The sequence below is a fragment of the Pelophylax lessonae genome (genome assembly GCF_965119305.1).
Source record: "Pelophylax lessonae genome assembly, chromosome: 2".
Lineage (NCBI taxonomy): Eukaryota > Metazoa > Chordata > Amphibia > Anura > Ranidae > Pelophylax > Pelophylax lessonae.
This window is the reverse complement of record NC_138769.1, coordinates 722,058,562-722,080,380: the sequence shown is the minus strand read 5'-3', so window position 1 is coordinate 722,080,380 and position 21,819 is coordinate 722,058,562. Positions and strand designations below refer to the sequence as shown.

The 21,819-nt window shown below is 49.4% G+C and overlaps 1 protein-coding gene across 1 annotated transcript; it reads right to left on the bottom strand.

Moving 5' to 3' along the window:
- Window positions 1-285: 285 nt before the first annotated feature.
- Window positions 286-20,621, bottom strand: LOC309548285 (sodium/potassium-transporting ATPase subunit beta-1-like; the record flags this gene model as incomplete). Its single annotated transcript, XM_082248226.1, has 3 exons — window positions 20,103-20,621; window positions 6,423-6,806; window positions 286-503 (listed from the first exon to the last, which is right to left on the bottom strand). The coding sequence occupies exons 1-3, from the start codon at window positions 20,401-20,403 to the stop codon at window positions 286-288; spliced, it is 903 nt and encodes a 300-aa protein (XP_082104352.1). The 5' UTR covers window positions 20,404-20,621.
- Between the last annotated feature and the right edge of the window lie 1,198 nt (window positions 20,622-21,819).

Below are 21,819 nucleotides of genomic sequence, written 5' to 3'. Positions count from 1 at the left end.
TTCTCGGCCCCCTCGCTCTTCTCCAGTTCTTCTGTCTTCTCAGCCTTCTCACTCTTCTCCTGTTCTTCTGCCTGCTCGTCCTCCTCACTCTTCTCTTCTTCTGTCTGCTCGTCATCTTCGCTGTTCTTTTCTTTTGTAGGGAAATAGAAGAATCTTGCTTTCCATGTAAAGTCTTCTCCATTCTCTTCTCCACCACTCACTTCCGAGTCCTCTTCATTTCTATCTATCTTATACTGCAATTTAACCTTTATATTGGCCAGGTCACACGGGTTGCAGTGCATCTCTTTATTTCCCACTTCCCTTTCTTCCTTTTCCTCCTCTTTCCTTTCTTTCCTTCATTTCCTCATCTGACCAGTACTCTATTGCCTCATCCAACTGGTCCTCCATTTGCTCTTTGGAATGGTCCTCCATTTGCTCATCGGACCGTTCTTCATTCTCCCACTCTGGTCTGCATCTTTTTGCATATATTTGCAGAAGCAGAGGATCATGCATTTGAAATAGTGCTATGGAAAAGAAAAGGTAATGATTAGTTGATAGAACACAGCAGTATCACCTTTCAGCTACATCAGACAGCCGGTCACTTCTGCAATACTTATCAGTTTAGGACTTTATCTCATTTATGATTTATGGGTTTCCCCAAAAATGCGCATTTTTATCGGGTAGTTTATTCCATAGAGGAGGTCGGCCTGATTGGTGGCTGGGAATTCTGTGTACAGTATGGGAAGCCTTTTTATATGTTCAGCCAATGTCATGAGTTTGGTAGTTTTAGGAGTATAAATGCCAGAGGGGAGGACATTACGATGTGCCCTGAAGGAACTTGGAGGGGCCCTTAATGGGACGCCCTGACCACGCTGAATGACCACTATTGAGAAAGCTAGAAAAAACATTTCCTAATTACTATTCATCCCCCTGGAATCAGATTCTGCAATTGCCAATCACCCCCGCCATCACCAATTCACTAGGAAAGGAACATTCATTATCCTCTTCCCGCCGCCAACCACCTGTAGGGTTCTAAAAGCCAGGAGGCGGGCATTTGGGTCACATGATTGGAAAGCTCCCAATCACTAGTATGCATCGGGAGCTTTTCGGTACCCGCTGGTTCGCTCCCAGCACGGTAAGTGGTTTTCACAGAGCTGCATATATGTGTGTGGCCGGCATGATGTGGGTAAAGATCTGTAAATGAACACTGGGCAATTTCTTATGAACTGTAATTGTGACCCCCCCCCCCCCCCCCCATGAGGAAGAACCATCTCCAGCAACCCAGAGGGCTTTGTTCTTCCTCTAGTCCAGGCATCACTAAATGGCGGACTGCGGGTCGAAAGCGGACCACAAAGCAATTCTACCTGGACTGCGGCTCTGCCACTCAGCAGCCTGGGTATCCTCTCCCGGCTGACCACTTCCATCTGCTGCTGCCACTGCATCCGTCCATAGCATGCAAAAGGCACGGCATGCCCGGACAGAGGTCGGGATATCTTTTTCAAGTTAACAAGCCAGTGATTTTTTGCTAGGATGCGGAGCACTCCTAGCAGCCAATCCCCTGCCTGTTAATATGAAAAGCATGTCCCGCCCTCTGTCTGGACATTCCGTGCCTTCTGCATGCTACGGACAAATGCTGAGGAAGGTAGGAGGAGAATTACAGGGATGGAAGAGAGGCTGTTAAACCAGTAAAAGAAAAAAAAGGGGGGGGGGTGCTATGAAGGGAACTGGGAAACTGGGATACAAGAAAGGGGGGGGGTGAAGGAGACTGAGATAAAAGTAGGGGCTGTAAAGAGGACTGAGATGAAAGTAAGGAGGGACTGAGATGCAAGTACAGGGGGCCTGTGAAGGGGACTGAGGTGCAAGGAAGAGGGGCTGTAAAGGAGAGTGAGGTGCAAGGAAGGGGGGCTATGATATTGACTGGGATGCAGGGAAGGGGGTCTGTAAGGGGATTGGGATGCATGTAATATGGGGGGGGGGCTACAAAGGGGACTGAGGTGCAAGGAAGGGGGGCTGTAAAGGATGTAGGTATCTGATGTAAGGTGGGGGTGCTGTGATGTGAAGGGTGACAGAGAACATTTAAGTAAAGGAAGCACTGTGATGTAAAGAGGGGTTGTGATGTAAAATGGGTGGACTTGGATGCAAAGGGGGGCTGTGATGTAAAGCAGGCACTGTAATGTAAAGGGGCTGTATTGTAAAGAGGGGCTTTGTTGTAAAGGGGTGCTCTGAAAAAAAGGGGGTGCTGTATTGTAAAGTGGGGTACGGTGATGTAAACTGACACTGTAATGTAAATGGGGGCTGTATTGTAAAGGGGGGTTCTGTGATGTAAAGCAGGGGTTTTGCAGTGTAAAAGGGGCTCTGTAGTGTAAAGGGGGGGGGGGCTGTGATGTAAAGTGGGGGTTTTGCATTGTAAAAGGGGCTCTGTAGTGTAAAGCGGGGGGTTTTGCAATGTAAAAGGGGCTCTGTAGTGTAAAGGGGGGACTGTGATGTAAAGGGAAGGACTGATGTAAAAGGGGATAAATGTGTTTCCCCAAAAATGCCATTTTTTATCAGGTAGTTTATTCCATAGAGGAGGTGGGCATGATTGGTGGCTGAGAATTTGGTGTACGGTATTGGGACCCTTTCTATATGTTCAGCCAGTGTGGTGAGTTTAGTACTTTTAGGAGTATAAATGCCAGAGGGGGAGGACATTACTAGGAGCCCTGAGGGAACTTGGAGGGGCCCTTAGTGACGGTTCACCCTGGTGCTATAAGGGAAACCCTGCGTTTCGGTGTTGGCTACCGCATCGCACCTGAATCGCACACTGGTTAACACTGCTCTCTGCAAACCGCTGGGGGTGTCAATGTAAAGGCAATGACACCCCCAGTTCGCAGATCGTAGTGCGAACTGTCAAATGGTGCAGGAATTGGCTTCTCCTCTGCTTTCAATGCCCTTTCTATCTTTTCTCTCCACTTGTCTTCTTTTAACTTCTCTTTTTAAAACTTGAAAAACAAACACTTTGTTTGAAGGCCGGGTCTGTGGCAGGGCCAGGGGTGGGGCTTATGTGGGGCCTCGTCAGGTTGAGTTATTCCAAAATTTAAATTCTTGGGTGTGGCATTGCATTTTAAGTATTCTTATTTGCTCTGGTCTCTCCCTCTAAAGCCTCTCATCACAGTTCAGGAAGGGATGTGACGTTGGGTATGCAGGCTTCGCCCCTATATGCGTTACGTCAATGCTCTCTCAGCTGCCACTTCCTCGGTAGAGGTGGAGTCTGCATAGAATGCCTCGCCTTAAGAGACCGTCCGGTCTCCGATGCTTACTATTGATTGGACAATGGAGGGAGCGCCCGCCCGACATTAAGCCTGAGTGCGGGACACCGGAACTGATATAAAACAACTAATCCAAAAGTGACACATATAACACTATCACTCAGTCACTAGATAAATAAATAAATGGTACCCCGGCAAGATATGTATATATATCTCTCAGAGACTGCATCCCGGACATCACATCTACATTTGCAATAGCATAATTAATATCAATATATAAACAAAAACTTTTTAATTATTAAAACATATTAAACTAATAGCAGCCTTTACATAAATTAATACCTCATAAATATACAAATGTATTAAAATATTATATAAAAAAATAATTATATAAAAAATACTTTTATTAAAATATTCTAAAAGTGTTTAAAAAAAGTTGTTAAAAAAAAAAAATAAAAAAAAAAAATATATATATATATATATATATATATATATATATATATATATATATATATATATATATATATATATAATGTGTAAAATTACATATTCTACACCTATGTCAAGCGCAGGGATGATGGGGAAGGGAAAATCCCTTCCTCCTCCAAAAATAACTATAATCAATGGATCTCTAAACTATAAAGGTTAAATATGTTATCTATCGCTAATAAAGCAGTTCAAATCAAAATCAATATTTAAATCTCTAGGCGATAAAACCTTAGTTTCATAGATCCAAAAGGACTCTCTCTTACTCAATTGGCGTATATAATTGCCGCCTCTCCAATGTTTTTTACTTGCTCTATACCCCAGAGAGTCGGGTTTTTTATCGTGTACCTCCTTAAAATTTCGTGACACGTTTTGTGAAATCTCACCCTTTTTAATATTTTTAACTTGTTTGGCTATCCTTACAGTGAGGGGTCTGGATGTGCGGCCAACATATTGGAGTCCGCATCTGCATTCCAACATGTAGACCACCCCTATTGTAGAGCAGGTAATCAGGTCCTTGATCTGATATTCTCTACCCGTGCTATTGGAGATGAATGCTTTCCTCTTCTAAAGATTATGTTTGGTCTGGCGACATACCCCACCTCTCCCACAGGCGTGAAAACCAGATAAAAATGCAAAAAGCGTGCTCTTTCTCATAACCGGGGGATCAATAACTCCCGGAGCAAGGTGGTCCTTGAGAATTGGCGCTCTCTTATATATGAACCCTGGCTTTTCTGGGAGATGGGGGCCCAAAACCCTATCTTGTTTCAAAACATCCCAATGCTTTTTGATGATCCGTTCCACTGCTTTGTGTTGAATATTGTAGTCAAAGATAAGTCTATAATCCCTTTTGTCAGGTACAGATCTGATTGTGTCAGTCAGAAGTGCATTCCTGTCCAATGCTTTAACTCCTTCCTGATCTGAAGAAACTTTATTCATATTATAGCCTTTAGCCCGAAAGCGATCAATCAACACTTTGGACTGAGTAATATAATCCTCCTGGCTAGAGCAGTTCCTCTTAATACGGACCAGTTGTCCTCTGGGGATATTAAACAGCCAGTTCTTGTACAAACCTGTCCATCTTTTTTATATATTTCCAAATCAAGGAAATGTATGGCTTCAGTGCAGGTTAGTGTAATGCCCCTATTGTTATCATTCATCTTATTTTTTAATTTTTTAAAAGAATCGATATCACCCTTCCATATAATCAGTAAATCATCAATTAACCTTTTATAACATATAAGTTCAGTGGGTCTATCCAAAAAAAATGACCACTCTCCCACTGGGCCATAAAAAGATTTGCTACACATGGGGCAAACCTTGCCCCCATAGCAACCCCCCTGATCTGAAGGAAATAGTCTTCTGCATACCAAAAATAATTGTGGCCTAAACAAAACTTCAGGCACTCCAAAATAAATTTAGCATGGTCTTCATCAAGTTCTGTATCCTGCTAAGCCCACTTTACTGCTCCTAAAGCAGCTTTATGTCCTATAATACAGAGACAGAGAACTGACGTCTGCTGTAGCCAGAATACAGTCCTCGGTACTCCGTAAGTGTTGCAGGGATTGGATGATATGCTTGGTATCCTTCACAAATGCTTCTGTCAATGTGACTAGAGGTTGCAAATAGAAATCAATATATTGGCCAAGTCTTGAACTTAGAGTCTATGCCATTAATAATTGTTCTCCCGGGAGGTTTATTAATATCCTTATGTATCTTGAGAAGGAACTATATAACAGGGGTTCTACACGCCATAGGGTTCAGGTATAAAGCTTCTTTTTTTTTCAAGATTTCCTTATTCAGACCTTTTTTAATCAGTCTCTCCAACACTAATTTGTATTCACTCATGGGGTTGTGGTTGAGTGGGGAATACATTTCTCTATCGGACAACTGTCTCATCATTTCATTTCTATAATATTTCTCATAACTACTATTCCCCCACCCTTATCCGCCGGTCTTATTACTAACTGCTTTTTGTTTTCCAAGTTATCCCAGTCTTAATCCATTGATGATCGTGAATCTTTTTTACTTTTAAGTGTTCCAGATCATGTGTCACCAAATTTTTAAACACCTTCAAGTACTTGTTGTCCTTATTCAGTGGATTAAAGACCGATTTATTTTTGAGGGTGGAATGATGTGATCTCTCCACTACGGAGGGACGGTTATCTGGTTTAGCCAAGAAATACTTCTTTTGATTAAGAGTTCGTACCTACTTTTGTAAATTGACACAGGTGTTAAACTTATTGAGGTTATTGACAGGGGCATATTTCAGCCCCTTATCTAAAACCATAATTTCTTCCTTATTCGAGGGAGTTCCGCTGATATTAAAAACACCAGTGCCTAATGGTGTTTTCTTTTTTTGGAGGCGTCGGCCGGCTCTCCTTCATCTTTGTTGTTTCTTTTTCCCCCAGAGGGATTTCCAGTGGATCCCCTGTATCCCCATGGGGTGCTGGGTTTCCCTAAAAAAAAAAAAAAACCTGGGGGACCTTCATCTGCTTGGTGGTATAATGGGGTAAATCTGTTACCCATGGAGATATTATAAGATGTAGAGGGTTGTGGGGAATCATATAATGACTCCTCCCTCCTTTCTTTATATTGATTAGGGGGTCCGTTAGGCTCAGGGTGATACCAGTTCTCCTGAGCATAATGATAGGAACCCCGATTGTTCCTCCACTGTCCTCTTCCCCTTCCTCTGAAGGGGCCTCCTCTTACAGGTCTCCTCCCCCTCCAATTGATCTTCCTCTTTCTTTCCTGCACAAATAATAGGGATAACAAATGGATTGTAAGTTGCTCCGGGGATTTCAGGAAAAGATCCATTTTGTGGGGGCTTTGGCTTAAATCCCAAGATTCTGTTCATCTTGATGATTACACAAGGCCTGCCTTCCTTAAAGCCAAAGGTTGGATCTTGTAAACCAGAACAATTTCCAAGCCAACTCCTATCAAACCTGCATGATAATTTCTTGCTACCATCTTCAGGAATTGGTCCTTGGTCTGTGTAGGTTATAGGTTTTTCAGAGCAGTCTTTAAAAATCTCTGGGTCTAGCTGCTTGCTGCTGTTGTATTTCTCCAAAAACCTAGATATACTATTCACATATTCTTCATATGACTTTGGGTCATTTTTTTTTTTTTTTAATCTATATTATGATTTCAAATGCAAACACACAAGAAAAAAAAAACATACAAGTCAGAGACAATGCATACAATAGACGACACATGGGGGGCAACCCCTCAGTGGTAGTTTAACCAATGATAACATGAGACCATGGAAATCAGAGAACTGAAAAATCTCGTGCATAGTAACAAGCAAGTATGGGCAAGGGCCGTAGCCCTAACGTGCAACAATTAAACATATCTATCACCATGATACATGCTCTACGCTCCAGGGGTAAGGCAGGCGAAGTAAAAAAACCAGGGCCGGAAATGAAGAGGCGGCCACATGAGGGGGAGAGGGCGAAGGGAAGGGGAGAAGGAAGGGGGTAGGGGGTAGAGGAGCAGGAGGGAGGTACAGGAAGGAGGGAAGGGTGAGTCCATAGGTCACAAGGCTAAAACACAGTAAACAGGCATGATTATAATGCAACAGCGTCACAATGCGGACCAGGTTGGCCCGGGTATCCCGTAAGGGAGTGTCCTGGGTCAGTGGCAGCAGCTGGCACAGAGGCAGAGCTACTCGAGCCTGAGGATGTATAGTCAATGCACACCGCCCATTTCATATAGAATTTATCATACCGGTCCTTGCAGCGGCCCACTCCTCAGCCGCCATGATAATTTCTCTTACGTCCTCCGACAGTCGCCGCCTCTTCATATTCGTCACATATGGGGTATTAGACTTTGCTCCGAAGGAGTAGCTAGGCAACAGAATATGTTAACAATAAAGCTTTAACATATCCCACCCTCAAGGGGTGGTCCCCTCAGTCAATACCCTCCTACTTCCTGCAACCATATCTCAGTTTTAATGTCTAGCTTGTCAGGAGTGGCTGGCTCTCTCTGTGCTGGGACTTTCTGTCCCAGACTCTTTCTTCTTTTTAATATTTTGTTTGAGTTTTTCTCTCTACCTTTATTTAGCTGTTATTTTGTCAGCGTTAGTTCTTCGGACGAAGAGGATCATGCGGACTGGGTCTCGGGCTGATCCCCCTGGTCGTGGGTCAGTGGCTTCCCAGTCTGCCATCGAGCGTTCAACCAGGTAACGCTCCTGGCACAGTGAACGACCCATCCCTGTTCGGTGCAGGGATGATTGGTGAGGTGGCTACCTCACTGGGCGCTGTGCGGTTTCTTAACCCCCATTTTGTGCGTCTTGAATTGCGACTCTGCCTGCCTCATGTGCAGCGGCTTGTTCGCCTGTGCGGGTCCCCCACGCCATGTGAGGTAAGTGTATCTATGTGGGGACCTGTCTGTCTGGGGGGGTGTCAGTCTGGGACTGTGTAACCTGCCTCTATTCACACTGCTTGTCTCCCTATCTCTCGGCTGCATGCTGTGGGCTGCAAGGGGGGGGGGAGCTGTATGACACTGTGTGTGTCAGACTGGTCAGTGTGAGAAGCTGTGTGCTGTGGGGCATGTTTTTTTGGCATGTTTGGGCATATACGGCGATCGCTGCGGCGATCTGACATGTATTCTGATATTGGAATGTAATGTGTGTTTTAATGCACTGTGGAGCGGCGGTTTCGGCGCCAAACGACGCCATTTTGCCTACACCTGCTCCGGCCGCATGGTTTACATGCATGGCGGCCATTTTCTTGTAGCCTCCATAGGCTTACATAGAAGCGCCCTGGCAGCATCACTTCCTCTTTCCTGGAACACCGATCGAGGCAGCGGCGAGGGTCTCCTCAGGTTTTATCCTTCTGTTCTTGCTATCCATTGCCTGTGTTCAGTTTGCATATTCCCTGTGGGGGTCTCATTGGGCTTGAGTGTGGTGCGGTGGGCTGCGCTTGCCGCGCTTGCTTAAAAGGGGCAGTTAACCCTTGGTTGTCTGGCATTACAGGGGCAATGGATTCTCAGGAGGGCAAATTTCCTACAGTATTGGTGGAAAGCCAGGGGACCGCTGTTTCCCCCCCAGGGGGGGATTTAGCCACTATTGTGGCTGGCCTTGCTGCTCAGGTGCAAATGCTGGTGGCTGCTCAATCTACTAAAAGGCCCAGAGTTGCTCTTTCCTCTGATTCTGAGGGTGAAGGTGATGGGGCTGTTCTGGCAGGGGCCTCCTTATCGGGGTCCCGCTCCTCTCTTGATCTAGTGGGGTCTGAGGTGGAGGCTGAAGTTGAGGGGGTTGATAATTCTCCCCCTGGCTCGCCTGAAGAGCTTGCAATCATGGATGAGTTGATTGCTTCCATTAAGCAAACGCTGCGTTTGCAGGACGAAGTGTGTCCCCCCGCTGCCTTGGCGGCTTATGGGACGCAGAGGAAACGCAGGACGCCGCAGGTTTTTCCCTGCAATGCTGATTTTCAGCGCGCTGTTAAGGATCAATGGCGCGATCTGCGCAAGCCTTTTGCGGTACCGAGTAAATTCAAGCTGCGTTATCCTTTTTCGCCTGCCACTGATGAAAGGTGGTGTGTGCCTCCACCAGTGGATCATGCAATTGCGGTTTTGAACAAAGCCACTGCGATTCCTGCAGAGGGTTCCCCTGTTTTCCGTGATGCCACGGATAGGAGATTGGAGTCTCTTGCCCGTCATACTTATTCTGTTACGGGTTCTATGCTTAAGGCTCTGTTTGCTTCTCTCATGGCGGCCCAGGCGATCGCAAGTTGGACGCAGATGCTTAGGCGCGTCCTAGTGGCCGACTCGGCCTCGCCGGCGACCCTGGATATGGTGGATCAGATCCACCAGGGTGTCATGTATCTGTGTGATGCGGACCTGGACCTGATTCCGTTGGCTGCACGTGTGCACAGCGTGGCGGTGTTGTCTCGCCGCCTGGTTTGGTTGAAATGTTGGTCGGTGGACCAATCTTCACGTAAGACCTTAGCCAATCTGCCTTATGATGGGTCTCGCCTTTTTGGGGAGTCCTTGGATGTGTTGATTAAGGGGATCACCGGGGGTAAGAGCACTCTCTTGCCCCATTTCCCCAAGGCTAAGGGGGCTTCTGGGAAGAAGCATGCTAATTTTCGGCCCCCTCAGGGGTCCTTTCGTGCCTTTCGGCCGCACTACAAGGGCAAACCGTTCAAAGGTCAAGGCTCTCAGAAGAAGCCCTGGTCTGGTAAACAGAAGTCCGGCCAATCCGGACCTGCAGCCCATAACAGTTCGGCCTGAAGGGGCGCCCTCACCCAGTTTTGGGGTGGGGGGACGCTTGCTCGGTTTTCTTCAGCCCTGGTTGGCCCGTGTGCGGGACAGATGGGTTCTGGAAATCGTTCGATCTGGTTACAAGATCGAGTTTCTCTCTCGGCCGGAGAGCAGATTTTTTCCCTCAAATCTTCAACTGTCTCCAGAGCGCTTGCGGGACCTGCACCTGGCGGTGCGGGACCTGAGGGCTCAGGGAGTGGTGGTTCCGGTGCCTCATCGGGACAGGTTTCGGGGGTTTTATTCCAATCTGTTCACCATGCCCAGAAAGGAGGGCAAGGTTCGTCCGATTCTGGACTTGAAGGCTCTGAACCGCTCTGTGCGGGTTCGCAAGTTCCGCATGGAATCCCTGCGGTCGGTGGTGGCTGCCCTGGCTCCGGGGGAATTCATGGCCTCCATCGATTTGAAGGATGCGTACCTTCACATCCCCATATTCGAGGGTCATCAGAGGTACCTTCGATTTGCCATTGCGGAGGATCACTACCAGTTCGTGGCGTTGCCCTTTGGTCTCGCCTCGGCTCCGCGGGTCTTCACCAAGGTGCTTGCACCGGTTCTGGCATTATTGAGGGCCCAGGGCGTTTCTGTCCTGGGGTATCTGGACGACATTCTGGTTCGGTCTGCGACCAGCCAGGGTCTGGAGGAGGACCTGTCTGTCACGATGCAAACTCTACAGGAGTTTGGTTGGACGATAAATTTTCCAAAGTCGACACTGAGTCCGTCGGTTCGTCTCCCCTATCTGGGAATGATACTGGACTCGGTGCAGGCGAAGGTCTTCCTGCCGGAAGACAAACTCAGGACTCTCCGGGAGGAAGTCAGGTCCCTCAGGGACGTTCCGAACTCGTCTCTGCGGACGTGTATGAGATGTCTGGGATTGATGGTCTCGGCCTTCGAGGCGATTCCTTTCGCCCAGTTTCACACGCGGGGTCTCCAAGCGGAGATCCTGTCCAGGTGGGACGGGCGACCTCAATCTCTGGATCTTCAGATCTCGTTGAGTCTTCGCACCAGGGAAAACCTTCTGTGGTGGCTCCAGTCCCCGTTGGTGTCCGGGGGCAAGTCGTTTCGTCCGATCTCGTGGACGGTAATCACCACGGATGCCAGCCTGTCGGGCTGGGGTGGAGTTCTGGGCGTTCTGTCCGCTCAGGGGACTTGGTCGGAGAGGGAGTCTTCCCTTCCGATCACCATTCTGGAATTGCGTGCGATAAGTCTCTGTCTTCATCGCTGGATGGACCGGCTGCAGGGTTGCCCGGTTCGGGTGCAGACGGACAATGCCACGGCGGTGGCCTACATCAACCACCAAGGGGGCACCAAGAGTGCCCGAGCGGCTCGAGAAGTGGCCGACATTCTGTCTTGGGCCGAGACTCATGTCCCGGCGATAACGGCGGTTCACATTCCGGGAGTGGAGAACTGGCAGGCGGACTATCTGAGTGGCCAGACCCTGGATCAGGGGGAATGGTCTCTCCATCCGGCTGTCTTCCAGACGTTGTGCGCGAAGTGGGGTCTTCCAGATGTGGACCTGTTCGCGTCTCGCCTCAACAACAAGGTGAAGAGGTTCGTGGCAAGGACGCGCGACCCTCGGGCAGACGCGTCGGACGCGTTAGTGGCCCCGTGGCATCAGTACAGGCTGATGTACGCGTTTCCACCGATTCAGTTGCTGTCCAGGTTCCTTCGCAGGTTACATTCGGAACGCAGCACGGTGATTCTTGTGGCACCGGACTGGCCTCGCCGGTCCTGGTACGCAGACCTCGTGAATCTGGCGGTCGACGCCCCGTGGCGTCTGCCTCTTCGAGACGATCTACTGTCTCAAGGAACGATATACCATCCTGCTTTACAGTCGCTGGCTTTGACGGCCTGGCTGTTGAGACCGAGGTCCTGAAGGAGAGGGGTCTCTCTCCGGAGGTCGTCCATACTTTAATCAATGCGAGGAAATCTTCCTCGGGGAAGGTTTATTACCGTACTTGGAAGGCCTATTTTGCCTGGTGTGAGTCCAGGGGGTTTTCACCCCGCACGTACTCGGTGTCCCGTGTGCTGTCTTTCCTTCAAACGGGTGTTGATCAGCGTTTGGCGCTGGCTACGATAAAGGGTCAGGTGTCTGCTCTGGCCGTTCTGTTTCAACGTCCCGTGGCTTCCAACCCATTGGTTGGCACCTTTATTCAGGGTGTGCGGCATCTGGTTCCCCCGAGGCGGGATCCTCTGCCCCCTTGGGACTTGAATCTCGTTCTATCTGTGTTACAACGTGCTCCTTTTGAACAGATCAGGGAGATCTCGTTGTCTATGTTGTCCAAAAAGGTCGCCTTTTTGGTGGCGATCACTTCGGCTCGCAGAGTGTCGGAGCTGGCGGCTTTGTCCTGCAAGTCTCCGTACCTGGTTATTCAGTTGGATAAGGTGGTCTTGCGACCTAATCCTTCTTTTCTTCCGAAACGAGTTTCGGACTTCCATCTTAATGAGGATATTGTCTTGCCTTCGTTGTGCACGAAGCCTAAACATCCGAAGGAGGTGAGATTGCACTCTCTGGATGTTGTTCGGGCGATAAGGGTTTACCTTAAGTCGACTGAGTCTTTTCGAAAGACGGACTCCTTGTTTGTTCTTCCAGAGGGTCCTCGGAAGGGCATGGCGGCTTCGGCCTCTACCATCGCCAAATGGATCAGGCAGACCATTGAACAGGCCTATGCCTTGCAGGGGAAGGTTCCCCCTGTGCCTGTGAAGGCGCACTCGACTAGATCTCTGAGTACGTCTTGGGCCTGTCGTCATGGGGCTTCTGTAGCCCAGGTGTGTAAGGCGGCGACTTGGTCGACCGTGCACACTTTCACAAAATTCTACAAAGTAGATGTTCAGGCATCGGCGGATGCTTCCTTTGGCCGCAAGGTTCTTAGTGCGGCTGTTCCCTAGGGTCCCTTGTTGGGGACTCCTGGATGTTGGGATAAGTTTTGTATCCCCTGGTTTTTTGTCTTTTCCTGGGTTGTTGCTCCTGTTGAGCACTTGTTTTTTGCTGTTGCCCAGCTGGTTCCTTCCTTTGGTAAGGCTCCTTCTTTGATGCGGAGACTGCGTTGCCTTTCGGCGCGAATGCGTTTCCCACCCCTCATGTTTGCACTGCTTTGGGACGTCCCCATATGTGACGAATATGAAGAGGCGGCGACTGTCGGAGGACGTAAGAGAAAACGGAATTTTTGTAAAATCTTACCTGTAAAATTCCTTTCTCTGAGTCCTCCGACAGTCGCCGCCCCCGCCCCTCTTTTGGGGTTTGATTGTATACTCTACTGCTATTCCACTAAAACTGAGATATGGTTGCAGGAAGTAGGAGGGTATTGACTGAGGGGACCACCCCTTGAGGGTGGGATATGTTAAAGCTTTATTGTTAACATATTCTGTTGCCTAGCTACTCCTTCGGAGCAAAGTCTAATACCCCATATGTGACGAATATGAAGAGGCGGCGACTGTCGGAGGACTCAGAGAAAGGAATTTTACAGGTAAGATTTTACAAAAATTCCGTTTTCTTGCTACCATCTTCAGGAATTGGTCCTTGGTCTGTGTAGGTTATAGGTTTTTCAGAGCAGTCTTTAAAAATCTCTGGGTCTAACTGCTTGCTGCTGTTGTATTTCTCCAAAAACCTAAATATACTATTCACATATTCTTCATACGACTTTGGGTCATTTTTTTTTTTTCAAATATGGTTTATTAAGATACACAAAAAAGGGATAACAACATGTCACACATAAGCAAAGTCCAAACAGGGTAGACCGCTCCAGGTGAGGCTAGGATCAGGTGCAGGTCGGATCCGCAATCCAGGATAGCTTCAGACAAAAAAGAATGACCGCACTTCTGATGAATTTTCAAGGAAAGGAGTATCTTTATTCCACATCAATCAAATGGCAGGTACAGGTACACACTGTGATTGCAGGACAATCGGTGGACGCGTTTCACGACTGGATATGTCGCTTATTCATCAACATGTCACACATAAAACAACTATAGTGTACAAACTTCTCGTAATGCATGGCGGTGTGTCAGAGGAGGCAGTACATTTTTTTTTTTTATATAATCTCTATTATGATTTCAAATGCAAACACACGAGAAAAAAAAAACATACAAGTCAGAGACAATGCATACAATAGACGACACATGGGGGGCAACCCCTCAGTGGTAGTTTAACCAATGATAACATGAGACCAAGGAAATCAGGGAACTGAAAAATCTCGTGCATGGTAACAAGCAAGTATGGGCAAGGGCCGTAGCCCTAACGTGCAACAACTAAACATATCTATCACCATGATACCTGCTCTACGCTCCAGGGGTAAGGCAGGCGAAGTAAAAAAACCAGGGCCTGAAATGAAGAGGCGGCCACATGAGGGGGAGAGGGCGAAGGGAAGGGGAGAAGGTAGAGGAGCAGGAGGGAGGTACAGGAAGGAGGGAAGGGTGAGTCCATAGGTCACAAGGCTAAAACACAGTAAATAGGCATGATTATAATGCAACAGCGTCACAATGCGGACCAGGTTGGCCCGGGTATGCCGTAAGGGAGTGTCCTGGGTCAGAGGCAGCAGCTGGCACAGAGGCAGAGCTACCCGAGCCTGAGGATGTATAGTCAATCCACACCGCCCATTTCATATAGAATTTATCGTACCGGTCCTTGCAGCGGGCCATCCACTCCTCAGCCGCCATGACATTGTTCATTAACGTAATCCAGGCCGCCCTGTCTGGCACCCTCGCCTGCTTCCAGAAAATCAGGACCAGGCGACGAGCAGCGTTCAGCAGGTGCGGCAAAACACTCTTCCTATATCGGCTAAGAGGGATGGACGGCACGTGCAGCAGAAAGTGTCGTGGGTCATCTGGGATGTCCACATCCAAGATCGCCAGAACCTGCGCCCGGATGTCAGTCCAGAAAGGCCGTAGGACCGGGCACTCCCACCAAATGTTAATGATCCGTGCGAGCCGGGAGGGCACCCTGTACCACCTTGTCATGAGTTTATATCCATTTTCCTGCATCTTGGTATCGACCGTACTAGAGTGGGTCAGGTGGTATATGTGGGTCAGCTGCTGCTCGGAAAAGGTACATTGTAGGTCCCTCTCCCACTCCCTTACAAACAAGGGCTTAGACTCCCGGTCTACAGGGCAGAGAAGTTGGTACAGTAGCGCAATGGAGTGGCAGATCGGGTCCTTGGAGATGCATAGCTTCTCATACGGGGACATCAGCGTTGGTGAGCGAATCACCCCCATCTTAGGAAGAAGGGAGTCAGCTGATGGTAACGCCATGAGTCCAACGGGAATCTCCCGTACCGCTCCCTAAGCTCCGAGAGGGGTAATATCCTCCCCTCCTGTGCAAAGCGTCCGCAGCGCGTCTCCCCACCAGCTTCCCACGTTCCAAAGAAGGAAACCTCCTCCCCTGGAAGGAACCACGGGTAACCCCCGAGCGGCGCCAGCGGAGAGATCACCACCGACAGCTGTAGTTTGGCATTAACTTCATCCCAGATCCGCAGGGCGTGGGTCGTGGATGGGGAAACCCATGTAGAGAGGCCCCTATGCGCTCCAGGGAGCCAAGGGGCGTGAGCCAGGTTCCTGCCTGCCATGTATTTTTCCAGAGGGACCCAGAGTTTGTCCCGGACATGGTGGTGCCAGTCCAGGATCCTCTGTAAAGCTATAGCTTCATAGTATCTCCGGACCACTGGGATCCCCAAGCCACCCGCCCGTTTGGAACGCTGCATGAGGCGAAAAGCCAGGCGGGGATGTTTGCCATTCCACACAAAACGGATAAATAGGCTGTTGAGGCTTGAAAAGAAAGATCCGGGCAGGCGCACAGGAAGCATCTGTAAATAAAAGAGAATGCACGGCAGGATGTTCATTTTGAGCACATTCACCCTCCCAATACATGTCCTAGTCAATTTGGTCCAGTCAGTCAGGTCCCGCCGAATCACATTCAGCAGGGGCGCATAGTTGAGCCCAAACACGTCCGCGGAGCAATCAGGCAAGTAGACCCCCAAGTATTTGAGTTTGGAATGGCACCAAGTGAACGGGAAAGAGGATTTCAAGGCTGCAGCCGTGTCCCGTGGAACAGAGAGGGGCAGGATCTCCGACTTGTCAAAGTTCATTTTAAAATTGGATAGCGTATGAAAGGACCGGAGCTCAGACATCAGGACAGGAAGCGACGTCTGGGGTCTGGAGATATAAAATAGGACATCTTCTGCATATGCAGACAGTTTGTGTTCCGTGGGGCCCACCGTAACCCCCCCAATATCCGGGTTCGCCCTGACTCTCGCCAAAAAAGGCTCCAGGGTCAGGGCGAAGAGCAACGGTGAAAGAGGACAGCCCTGGCGCGTACCGTTGCGGATCGGGAAGGGGAGGGACAGGTGTCCCAGCTCGTCATCCGGGGACCCAGGCCCAGTTGCTCCAGAAACAGGCGCATGTACAGCCAATCCACCCTGTCGAATGCCTTCTCGGTGTCCGTGGACAGCAGAAGACAGGGTGGATGATGGGGATGGGACCCAACCCAGTGTATGAGTTGAAGTGCCCTGTTGGCATTTTTACGAGCCTCCCGGCCCGCAATAAACCCAGTCTGGTCGGGGTGGATCACCGAAGGTAACAGTGGCTTCAGGCGGTCGGCCAAGATCCTAGCTAGGATCTTGACGTCCGTGTTGATCAGCGATATAGGCCGGTAGCTACTGGGCAGTGTGAGGTCCTTACCTTCTTTGGAGAGGACGGTGATGTGTGCCAGAAGGGCATCTCTAGTGGTCGGGGAGCCTAGCGCCAGGGCATTAAAGTACTTACACATAGGGGACATCAGGGAGGAGCGAAATTTGAGATAGTAAGCATTGGTATAGCCGTCGGGGCCCGGGCTCTTGCCCTTCGGTAAAGCCTTAAGGGCCAGTTCGAGCTCTTGTTCCGAGATGGGTCGTTCGAGGGTCGCAACTGAACAAGTAGTCAGATGGGGGACATCAGCCTCCGCCAGGTATTGCCGAATCCTATCACTCTTTGCCGCCTCTGCAGCCCTAGAGAGGGGGGGGGGGCGAAAGGTCATAGAGCTGGGAATAATAGTCCCGGAATGCGTCCACAATCTGAGAGGGAATCTGGGTTACCTGGCCCTGAGGAGTCTGCAATTTAGGAATATGGGTAGAGGCCCGTTGTCTATGGAGCGCTCTAGCCAGCAAGCGCCCGCACTTGTTGCCAAACTCGTAAAACTTATGGGATAAGTACCTGAGGCGGCTACGTATCTGCGCCTCCAAGAGAGCGGACAGCTCATTTTTTAAGGGCTCCCGATTCCCGTGATTGCTTATGAGAAAGTTCGGCCTCCCGGATCTGCTCTAAAAGCCAATTAAGGTTCCCCAGGCGGCCCTTCCGCAAGCACGCCCCCTGCGAGATCAACTCGCCACGCACGACTGCCTTATGCCCTTCCCAGATCGCCGACGGGGTAACATCCTCGTTGTCGTTTTAGCGGAAATAATTGGAGATCGTGTCAGTCACCGATTGAGTCACCACCGCGTCGTCTAAGAGGTTCTCGTTCAGGCGCCACGTCCAGTCACGTTCCCCACTGTGAAGGAAGTCCAGCTGTATGGTCACTGGGGCATGATCCAAGAGAGTATGGACAGAAATATCCGCTCCTGTCAGAGAGTCCAGTCTAGACTGGTCAATTAAAAGCATGTCAATACGGGTGTAGGAGTTGTGAGTCGCTGAGTAGTAGCTATAATCACGCCGGGAAGGGTGGAGAAGTCGCCAGCAGTCCACCAGGCCGTGCATCTGCAGCAGCCCGAGGAGTCGGCGGTGCGCCGCAAACAAGTGTGCTGATCTTCCCGTGGACATATCAGTACGAGGGTCCAGGCAAAAATAAAAATCCCCCCCAAGGACTAACTGGCCCTCGCGAAACGCAGCCAGAGTCCAAGGTCGACTCGAGAAAGGACAGCTGTCTCGAGTTCGGGGCATAAAGGGAGGCCAGGGTCAGAGGGCGACATACAGAGTCCCCTTCAGGAAAATGTACCGGCTCTGAGCGTCCGAGAGGGAGTCCGAAGGGAGAAAAGGGAAGTCTCTGTGGAGCGCAATGGCAACTCCCACAGATTTCGGTCGTGGAGAGTGACTGTGGAACCACTGGTCGTACAAGTGAGTGGGGAGTGTGGGCACGGATTGGGGGGTAAAATGCGTCTCCTGCAAGAAAACCACCTGCGCGCTCAGTCTACGCAGTTCAAGCCACAACTTACCTCTTAAATTGGGAGCTCAGGCCTCGAACGTTGTACGTCAAGATCTTTAACGGAGCCATTCAGAAGGTGTCAGAACCAAGGACCCGAGCGCCCAGCGCTGAAGCGGGAGAGAGACCCAGCTGCACCACCCGGCAGCAGACCCTGCAAAACAGAAATCAACAACACGTGACCCACAGACTCAAAAGACGGGGGGAGGGAGGGGGGGAGACAGAACATTAACAGTACAACCCAACAAATACAGTGCTGGAGCGAGGGCACCCCGGATAAGCCGGGGGCCACCCACCACCCCAGAAAAATACCGTTGCCGAACAGGGGGGACCCCGACCACCCCACCCGGAAGGGGTGTGGAGGGAAGGGTCCCAGCCCCGTCCGCCAACAGCAGACGCCCCAAAAAAGCAGGGCCAGACTCGCGCTAGCTGGAGCGCCAGAACATAAGAAAAACCTGTGCATAAAAGGGGGGAAAATGGTAGGGCAGGAGGAGCGAGGGCACTCCGCCAAGGTCTTGAGAGGAGAACAGGTTAAGTCCACCAGGTCCAACCGGAGCCAAACAGAGGAAGGGATTCGACTGCAAACGACAGTCCGCAATTGAAGAAGGGGGGTCCCGCTATCATAAGCACATAGGACCCACCGGCAGGGGCTCACCGCCACAGCCCCACCAGCGAAGCCAGCTCGACAGAGTTAGGTCCAGAGGCAGGACCCCATAACCAGGGCAACTTGCAAAGTTCCTGATGCGGCCGCAAAAGGATCCGAGCGGGACGGCCTGTTGCGGGAACGGTTGCGGCCTCGCCGGCGCTCCGAGCGCCAAGGTGGTGAGCGGGCCGGCAAGGGTAGGTCAGGGTCGGTGCGCCAATCCGGAATGTCCACTGGAGGAAGGTCAAGTTGGGCAAGAAAGTGCGGCAGGTCATCCCGGTTCCTCAGGACATGCTGTTTACCATTCTTGGTGACCGAGAGACTGAAGGGGAGGCCCCAACTGTAAGTCAGGTCGGCCTCCCTAATCGTCTCCAGCAGGGGCTTTAGGGCCCTGCGCTGCATCAAAGTGCGGCGGGTACAAGGACAGTTGCGCTCCATCAAAGTCAATGGTAGAGACCCCTCGCATGTGATACATTATGCGAACCTTCACCTTGTATTTGTGGAGTTTGCAGATAATGTCCCGAGGTCTATCAGGATCATCGGAGGGAGGGCGCAGCGCCCTATGTGCTCTGTCAATTTCATTGTGGTCCGGGGCGTCCCTCCCAAGAATCTGCTTAAAGACTCCCTGGAGAGTAGGGACAATGTCTCTCGCTGCAGTAGCTTCGGGCAGGCCCCGGATGCGGATGTTCCCCCTGCAGCTCCTGTTCTCCATATCGTCAATTTGATCCAAGAGGGAGTCGATACGTCTTTCCTGGCGTTTGCAGCGATCCGAGAGGGCCTGCATCGCAGGGATGATGTAATCTATCTTAGTCTCGATAGTCTCCACTCTGTGGCCTAGGTGCGTGGTGTCTGCCTTCACTGCCTCTATCTCTTGGCGCAGGGCCTTTTCAACCCTATCAGCCAGCCTGTCCAGGTCGGCGGCCATGGGGAGGGAGAGAATGTGAGCCCGCAATTCTATGGTGTCCGCCAGGGATGCTGCAGCAGCAGGGTCGGCCCGATCGGGGACAGAGCTAGTGGAGGCTGGGGAAGGCGGTGCCGTGGGATCTAGGTATGGGGAGAGGATGGGGGAAAGCGCGCTCACCACAGGCTCCCGGAGGTCCGCCGCCATCTTGGAAGCTGTAGGCCCGGACCGGCGACTGCCGGAAAAGAAGTCACCGATGGAGTTTGAGCGTGGCCGGGGTGTCCGCGGAGGCTGCGGGGACTGTCGCCGCTTGGGAGGCATCCGGGAAGGAGCAAGGTGGGTGTCTCCGAGGCTATTATGAGTGGTTTTTCGGGCGAAGTGCCGGGAGCTCTCCTTCAGTGCATCTTCACGCCATCATGCCGAGACCATGCCCCGACTTTGGGTCATTTAATGAATAGGAGATTTCTGTTTTTAAAGCTCTGGGCACCTGTGTGAGTCCTGATGGCGCTACACGATCTTGATACTTTGGTTCATAGATACTGATGGTTAACAGAAGCACTTGAATGGTCCCAATAAATATACCAGCAAAACACCCATAGAAGACCAAATAGAATAGTAGGATTTTAAACCAGCTGCCACCTGTTCTATCCAGGAACTCCTTCTTCTCCGGGTTCCAGATGAATTTCTTCCAGCCTCCATCGCTCTCCTTTGCCTTATCCCTGGCCATGCTGCTTCTTTTTTTTTTTTAACTTGACTTCTTATTCTTGTGCTTTGTAGATTGCTCAGATGTCCCTCCCTTGTGCCGATCGGGAAAAAAAAAAAAAAGTTGTGCTGCTTCCTGGTTACGAGGGCTAAGAAAGCTTTGAGGTGATCGGGGTTGGCAATGCTGGTGGCGATCACATAAGAAGAAGGCGTAGGGAAAGGGGGCAGCATTTACAATGACAGGCGCTGCCAGCGAAAGCACGGGGAAAAACTTGGACCCGGCGAGATCTGCTTACTATTGATTGGACAATGGAGGGGGCGCCCGCCCGACATTAAGCCTGAGTGCGGGACACCGGAACTGATATAAAACAACTAATCCAAAGGTGACACATATAACACTATCACTCAGTCACTAGATAAATAAATAAATGGTACCCCGGCAAGATATGTATATATATACATATCTCTCAGAGACAGCATCCCGGACATCACATCTACATTTGCAATAGCATAATTAATATCAATATATAAACAAAAACTTTTTAATTTTCAAAACATATTAAACAAATAGCAGCCTTTACATAAATTAATACCTCATAAATATACAAATGTATTAAAATATTATATAAAAAAATAATTATATAAAAAATACTTTTATTAAAATATTCAAAAAATGTTTAAAAAAAAAAAAAAAATAAAAATATATATATATATATATATATATATATATATATATATATATATATTGTATATAAAATTAGAGTAAAATTACATATTCTACACCTATGTCAAGCGCAGGGATGATGGGGAAGGGAAAATCCCTTCCTCCTCCAAAAATAACTATAATCAATGAATCTCGAAACTATAAAGGATAAATATGTTATCTATCGCTAATAAAGCAGTTCAAATCAAAATCAATATTTAAATCTCTGGCGATAAAACCTTAGTTTCATAGATCCAAAAGGACTCAATTGGCGTATATAATTGCCGCCTCTCCAATGTTTTTTACTTTCTCTATACCCCAGAGAGTCGGGTTTTTTATCGTGTACCTCCTTAAAATTTCGTGACACGGTTTGTGAAATCTCACCCTTTTTAAAATTTTTAACGTGTTTGGCTATCCTTACAGTGTGGGGTCTGGATGTGCGGCCAACATATTGGAGTCTGCATCTGCATTCCAACATGTAGACCACCCCCTATTGTAGAGCAGGTAATCAGGTCCTTAATCTGATATTCTCTACCCGTGCTATTGGAGATGAATGCTTTCCTCTTCTAAAGATTATGTTTGGTCTGGCGACATACCCCACCTCTCCCACAGGTGTGAAAACCAGATAAAAATGCAAAAAGAGTGCTCTTTCTCATAACCGGGGGATCAATAACTCCCGGAGCAAGGTGGTCCTTGAGAATTGGCGCTCTCTTATATATGAACCCTGGCTTTTCTGGG